Source organism: Macrosteles quadrilineatus, unplaced genomic scaffold (genome assembly GCF_028750875.1).
Source record: "Macrosteles quadrilineatus isolate MER2022 unplaced genomic scaffold, UCM_ALF_1.0 Scaffold_4__1_contigs__length_99947679, whole genome shotgun sequence".
Taxonomy (NCBI): domain Eukaryota; kingdom Metazoa; phylum Arthropoda; class Insecta; order Hemiptera; family Cicadellidae; genus Macrosteles; species Macrosteles quadrilineatus.
The window spans coordinates 70297148-70305236 of NW_026542597.1; the positions used below are offsets into that span (position 1 = coordinate 70297148).

Sequence of the window (8089 nt, forward strand, 5' to 3'; positions counted from 1 at the left end):
CGCACAATCTTCATCACATCCCACTTGCTAATAAATCTGTCAAACATTTCAAATTGAAGTTCGCAGTTAGCTTCAATCAAGCGCCCTCATTGGACGGTTCTTCATCCCGCATCATGGCCAATTAAGCGAACCGCCTTTAACTACGCCGTTATTTTGCAAGCGTTCATTATGAAAGGGTGAAGAAACTTACAGTAAATCAGTGTTTGAGCACGTGGTTCACCAGCACAGTGACCATCCACCACCCGGGGAGCTAAGCTGATATGCAGATAAGACAGGTGGCGGTACCACGCGGCGATCTTGCGAAATGAAAACCCCCCTTAGATAAACTTAAGCGGCTTTTGGTAATGGGGAAGGCTTTTGTGGCGGGTAATTTGTTTGGAGAATGGGTTTTAAGTGTTGGAATGACTATTATGGATTGTTTTGCAAGCAAATGTGTTGATTTCGTTTCTTCTGAGTAACAGCGTAAAACTGATATTTATTTGGCTTCTCAAACTAACCTAAGTAGCTTTTTGATGGTCAAAAATGGAACTAGCTGTCCTCAATCAATAAATGGACCTGGCTAAAAAACATCTGATTCAGTAACAAGGAACACAGATGTTTACACTCACACACCCATCCAGCGTATTCAGCTTAAAGTACGAAGATATCGATCGTAGTGAGATGCTATAAAAATATACATACTTTAATTGTAAAACATCAGGCAAAAATCGTAAACTTAAGCTCATAAGGGGACTTAGACTGACCAACCCCTAAAAGTTTAGTCAACGCAATAAATTTAATGTTTAATTATTTAAAATCTGATGGCTAAATAAGGCAGCCTCTTAAGTCTCCAGTGTGTAAGGTATCACCATTTTATAGACATTTTCACCTTTTGACATTTATTTCATTGCTTAGACTGTTTTATTATTCAAGCGTCTAAAGTAACTTGTGAAACTTGCCTTGTGGAAACTTGAAAGCCTGTTTACGTAAGTAATTTGTGATGAAATTAATTCAATGTTTACAAATACTAAATATAACCAAGTGTAACCCAAAAGAAGTGGTTTAAGCATATTTAAATATGCAAATCTTGAGTAGTCCACACAACCTGTATAAACCTCACCCCACCACAATCGGATTAACCCCAAAATACGACATTGTCGAAAGAAAACAGTGGGTGAATAACACTGTCACAGTCAGGGGTACCACCTGTTTAGATAATTTGCATACGAGAGCTTAACTCTGCGGTAGTTATTTAGGGGTAGTTTTTTAGGGTGTTAGCTACTACGAATACGTTTGTGTCGTGAAAATCCTCTTAATATCTCTTATACCTTTCACAATAATCTTCCGTATTACTTTTTCATCTCCAGGAGACAAATGATGGTAAACAATCTCAAAGAAACACCCCCAAAATTAACCCTTAAGCCGTTTCAGGTTATTTGTGTCAGTCAGAATTACAGCCAAAAATATCCTTCATTAGTCTTTATGCGGTATAATTAATCTCGCAGTCAATTTGGACGTTGATAAGTTCGGCAACTGGAGACGGTGTTATTACTTGTCACTGCACCACTTGTCTTCCTACACTACAACATGTGTCGTGTGTTTTCTTTGTGTTTGTGTGTGTGTTCGTGTCGTTATATTTAATTTAATTGTGACTCTTAGATGATATGACTCTAATTGTGACGTGAGACTTGCTATTTCTACCAAATTTTCTTTGCCATGGAAGAAGAATGAATGTTTTAAGGGAAACAATTTATTTTTACAAATTTGTGTTTTCCTATGTTATACCCAAATATGGGTTTAAGGAAATCAAACTTGGATTTATATGTTAGAAAAATTCATTTAACTTGCAATTCTAGCCTTTGAATAAACCTTTAAAAAAAAATTTAAACTACTAAATAGTAATTTTCAATATCGTATAATGTTGCGTTTCCCTTAGAATCTCCCTTACATAAGCTTACAAAGGGTTTATTTTGTTTAGATTATAAGAAATACTATTAACAATTAATTTTAATTAATTTTATTATTACTATTATGGATATGCTCAACTTTACATATAAGAATTTTCCTTTTTTTTTGTTATAAGGACACCAAGGACCCAGAAAAATAATTTTATTTTGCGTTTTCTTAGTTCCGCAGTCAAGAATTTCAGTGTTAGAGTTACAGAATAATTTTTAGCATACACCTAACTTCAATAGGTTTGTAAAGTTTTATATTAAATAAAAATAAAATACCAATGGAGTATACGGTACAATAAAAGTTTGATTATTTTAAATCCAACATAATATTATCTTTTCACTCTAAATAAAACCACCTGTTTTAGGTTAAATAGGTTGATATAGTACAAAAACTATTAATTTATGAAAATTGATTTAGATACATTAATACTAAATAAATACATGTACAAATAAAACTAACTCCCTCCCAGTCGGCATGGATTTGTAAACGCACAAAAAAAATTACAAATTTCCCTCAGTGTTGATAGTACCTAAATCCATAATTTAAAATCAATCAGTTTATCCAAATGTATAACTTTAGATAGCTTTCAATAATTTTCAAAATGTCATTTGCTTCGTTATAAAAACCCGATCTGTTGTCACAGAATCATACTTCATTCAAAAAGTACTATCTTTAACCTTGCCAATCGATTGAAAATTTGTTATCAAAATTATTCCTTAGAATCTATAACTTCATTAAATTACCATGCTATGGAGTACTGAATAGTAACTGCTTGTTAAAATTGTAACAGATCTTATGGTATATTATAAATACATAAAATAATGCCAAGAATTGCATATTTGTAGGTATAAAAATTGAGAATCTTTTATGGCAACAAAACACAAATATTTGTGTTTTTTGACATAGACAAGAAATAACAATAAAACATTTTATTATATGAGCCTTATCACATATTTTTTTATTTTCTTTGAGAACGCGTTTTAAAACTTATATTCTGATGGCTCTTATAGCATCTAGAACTAAGATATTTTATTTTACGTATAATTTTTATGAATATAAAATATTATTTAATATTTATTATTGTTGATTGGATAATTTGTTTTATGTTCGTTTATTTTATTTCAGAGTGATGTCAACGAGTGCCTTGAACTCTTCCTTACACACAGGCGTAAGAGGACTATTTTTCATTTTCATAAAATATGTCACTATTTGTACATTTATTTAATGGAAATAAATAATATCGAAACTTGAATTTTTTGCATTTTTTATTTTTGAACAAAAAACGCAACGAAAGAATAAATATCGGAGCCGGAAGTGTTCCACAACCCTTTACCTCAGACGGCTTCAATCGCCAAATGGATTTTCACAATTAACTTGAAATTTGAAACCCCCTTCTCATGGTTCACTGGACTGTTCATTTAGAACAAATTAAAATTTCCAATCCCATCCGGACAATGTAAGGGTGAAATTTCGGCTAAACGGACGACGGTCAGTCGGACAAATAGAGGTCACGTGGCCAGTCGCTGACCAACAGGGTTACAATAGAATCTCACGGTGGATACATTCAATAGTACACATCACTGGACAACGTTGAACACGTGGGGTAGTGCAGTAGTGTTGTTGTGGTATTGTAGAAGAGATATGTTGATTTATAGTGTTGATATGTTGGTGGTAGTATAGACTAATATCTGTCTACTGATGTTGTGCATTGATATTTTAGTGTTTTATTTTTATTTATGTTGATGTAGTAGTCGTCGTAAAAAAGGTACTCATCGTTGCAGATCAAGATCTCCTTGTATGCAAGATCTATACAGGATGTCCCGGAACTCTACCAATATTTTAGGGTATTATTCCTATAGAATAATTAATTATTAAAACTCATTTTAAGTAAACTCAACCAAAAACTATTTATTTACAAAAACTAAACAAATAATGTAAACAAACCAAATAGCAGATGATTCATACTTCATAACTCAGCTGGTAACAATAATCCTACATTTCTCCCCACCCAATTTAGGCTGAGTTTCCGAAACTATGTACATCATCATTTTCAGTTTCCATTTGCATTTTCCATTGAGGTGGATCAGTTGCACCTTCTCTTGCTCTCAGCTGGTCAGCGTGTTTTCTCTTTACATCTCCCCCAACTACAACTGTGTACGACAGCTCTCCCGTCCTTTCTTGTACTGTTCCTGGTCTCCAGCCCTTCTTCGTTTCATTTTGAACCCACACTTCTTGTTTGGCAGAAAACTCCTTTGGTTTGGATTTTAAGTCGTGGTAGTACTTCTGTCGCCACACTTGATTTTCTATTCTCTCTCTGCTATTACACCTCCACCTATCCAAAGCTGTTGGTAATCTTCTACCATAGAAAAGGACTGATGGTGGTTGTCCTGTGGTCTTTTGTGGGGTGTTTCGATACGCAAGCAACACTTGTAAAAGTGCAAGTGATGAACTGAGACCTTCTTGTTTGCAAGCACTATATCGACTCTTGAAGGTTCTGATAATCCTCTCCACTAAACCATTGGTTTTTGGATGATACGGCGCTGATGTGACATGACATATGTTATTGTTCTTACAAAAAGTCTTAAACTCATGGGACGTGAATGGGGTGCCATTATCGGATACAATTTTTTTAGGAATACCATACCTCGAAAACCAAGTCCTTAATCTATTTACAAGTGCAGCAGTTGTCGTACGGTCCATAACTTCGATCTCAACCCATTTTGAGTAAGCATCGATTCCTACTAACCAGAATCGGTTGTCAAATGGACCTGCGAAGTCGAGATGAATTCTCTCCCAAGGATCACTTGGCACATTCCAAGGATATAGAGGCACTTCTGTGTCAAATGATCGGTTACTCTGGCAAGGGTGGCATCTACGGACATAAACCTCAACATCCTTATTCAGATTAGGCCACCAAACATAATACCTTGATAGGGATCTCATGGCCTCTATTCCAGGATGTCCTTTGTGGAGTTCTTTCAATACATTTTCTCTCAAAATCTGTGGCACCACAATTCTTCCTAATCGCATGATTATGCCGTTTTCTAATGTCAGCTCTTCTCTCTTATTCCAATATGGTTTCATAGATGATGGCAAGCTTTCTGTATCTTTTGGCCAACCATGCTCCAGGTAGTCTGTAAGTTTCTTCATATTTGGGTCTTTCTTATACTCTCTTACAAGTTCATGATTTTGATAAACTACGTCAATTTTCTCCTGAACCAATGCTCGAATCTCTCTCTCATCTGGATCTAATACTTCTTGTGTCTTGAGTGAAAACCGAGACAAAAAATCAGCCACACAATTATCCTGTCCCTTGATGTACTGGATCTCAAAATCATACTCCATTAAATACAAAGCCCAACGAACCAAGCGGTTGTTTACTACTTTGGTAAGATCTCGATGCATTCCAAATATTCTTTCAAGTGGCTTGTGGTCCGTCCTCACCTTGAAATGTCTTCCACTGAGGTATTGTCTAAACTTCTTCACGGCAAAAACTAACGCCAGTGCTTCCTTGTCAACTGTAGCATACCTTTTTTCTGCTTCCGTTAGTGTCCTCGAGGCGTACATGACTGGCCTTTCCGTTCCATCCGGCATCAAATGTAACAGCACTGAACCCACCCCTTGTTCACTAGCATCACATTCAACAATGATCGGCTTTGATATGTCGTATGGGACTAATGTCTTCTCTAATGACAGGATATTCTTCAACTTTTCGAACGTAGTTTGTTCGGTGTCAGTCCATTTCCATTTAGTCTTCGTACCAGTCAGCTTATGCAAGCTCGAAGCGATCGCATGAAGATTAGGTATGTACCTTTCATAAAAATTTAGTGCCCCTAGAAAAGCTCGTAATTCTTTCACGTTTCTTGGCCTTGGTGCGTGTCTTATGGTTTCAACTTTGTCTTCGGAGGGATGAATACCATTCCCATCTATTGTATGACCTAAATACTTTACAGACTTCTGAAAGAACTTACATTTTGACAGTTTTGCTCTTATTCCACTTGATTCTAGCCGCCTCAAAACTTCTCTAAGAGTGGTTATATGGGTGGTCGTATCCTTACTAGAAATTATTATATCATCAAGTAGAACTCCAACATTAAGTCCTTTTAGTAAACTTTCCATGTACCTTTGAAATTTTGCTGGACTTGAGGAAAGACCAAAAGGCAACCTTTTGTAGCGAAAGTAACCTACATGAGTTGCTATTGTAAGATACTTTTGTGACTCAGGGTGTACTTTCATTTGCAAGTACGCGTCTCGAAGATCTATCACTGAAAATATCTTTCCATCAGTTAATTTGGAAGTCAAGTCATCAAAGGTCGGCAAGAGGTGTCTCTCCGGAACTATGTTTGGATTCAAGGTTGTACGAAAATCGCCACAGATTCTGACTCTACCTCCACCCTTGTCTACGTTGACAGTTGGAGTACTCCATTCTATCGGTGTTTCGGAAGGATCCACTGCTTCCAAAACTCCTTCCTGTACTAATCGCCGTAATTCTCTCTCCACTGCCTCCCTTAAGGGGAATGGAACTCGTCGTGCCCCGTAAGATACAGGTTTTGTTCCACTTTTTAGATGGATAACTTCATTAGAGTCAGATATCGTTCCTAGCTCATCACGAAAGAGTTCAGAAAACTCCTGAGTTAATGTCACAACTTCTTTTTGTAACTCTTTTCTACAACTTTCTTCATTCTTGCCTGTCTCTTTACCATTTGTCTTTCCATTATCAATACGCCTAACCCTTACTTCCCTAGGCAAACTAAGATTGAAAGCTACACTCCACGGCAACCCAAACAATGGAACATCATCTTCTAGTAATACAATAACTGGCAATCGCTTAGTACGATTACGTAAAGTAACGTCCACAAAAGCCTTACCCATGACTTCTAGCTTATTTTTCCCATAGCCAGTGATTACATCAGACGTCTTTTTTAGAGATTCGCCACTTGAATTGATCTTATCCCAAAGAGACAAACTTATAGCACTTACCCGAGCTCCTGAATCAAACTCCATTCTAACATTATACCCGTTCAATTCTACATCTATCGTAGCTCTGGGAACCTTACTCTTGACAGACCTAATTTGTGTTCCGCTAACATCAATATCAGAACTACACTCATCATCGTAAGTTTGATCACAAGAATCATCTACTTTTCTCAAATTACCATCTGTTCTCTTGAAAAAATTATGTTTACTTTTGCACATTCTTGCGAAGTGGCCTCTCCTTGAACATTTCTTGCACACAGCAGAAATAGCAGGACACCTATCTTCACTAGGGTCATGTGTAAACCCACATCTATAACACCTATTGAAGCCAATAGATTTCTGTACCTCTGGTTTCCTCTTTTCCTTACTGTCACTTACTTTAAGAATCTCATTTTTACACGAATGTTTGGAAACTTCTTCTCTCGCTCGTTCCATAGATTGAGCTAACTCTAGTACTACTGTTGACTTAACACGCTCACCTCGATTATTAACTCCCTCGGGCCATCTTTGTCTGACTTCGACTTCAAATTCTGGACAGTTGCTTCCTACTGCAAACCTATCTCGTACTCGTTCATCTAAGCTATCTCCATATTTACAACTTCTAGCTAAAGACTTCAATCTGTTATAAAACAAAATAAATGTCTCACCATCTTTTCTTATTGCTCTTTCGAACTCAAACCTTGTTGCAAAAAGGGTCCTTGTAGGCTTGAACAACCGGTTGGCTTCCTCTTTGACTTCGTCGTAGGTGCACTCCTCCCAGGCCCTTGGATACATCTGGTCCGACAGTGCCCTGAGGTGCTCCTCTCCGATATTTGCCAATAGAAGATCTCGCCGAGCCGCTTGTTCTTCTGTGTTAGCACCACCCAGTCCCTTAACTCTGCAGGTCAACTCAAAACGAGCTATGTAGTCTTCCCACAATTGTTCACTATTATACTCTTTAAATGAAAATTTGCTCATTCTATCTTGTATGCAAGACATGTTACTACAGTCAATTACACTCCTATACTGAGACTGGTCTGTTTTCCTCGGCATTTTCTCGTCGCCAATATAGAATAATTAATTATTAAAACTCATTTTAAGTAAACTCAACCAAAAACTATTTATTTACAAAAACTAAACAAATAATGTAAACAAACCAAATAGCAGATGATTCATACTTCATAACTCAGCTGGTAAC

At 36.7% G+C, this 8089-nt stretch overlaps 1 protein-coding gene across 1 annotated transcript; it reads right to left on the reverse strand.

Moving 5' to 3' along the window:
* Window positions 1-3948: 3948 nt before the first annotated feature.
* LOC128993029 (uncharacterized protein K02A2.6-like) lies at window positions 3949-7869 on the reverse strand. Its single transcript, XM_054416783.1, has one exon. The coding sequence runs from the start codon at window positions 7867-7869 to the stop codon at window positions 3949-3951; it is 3921 nt and encodes a 1306-aa protein (XP_054272758.1).
* Window positions 7870-8089: the final 220 nt, after the last annotated feature.

What these genes read in the sequence shown, in the direction of transcription:
- LOC128993029 (XM_054416783.1), bottom strand. Translation starts at nt 7,869, where the DNA reads ATGAGCAAATTTTCATTTAAAGAGTATAATAGTGAACAATTGTGGGAA.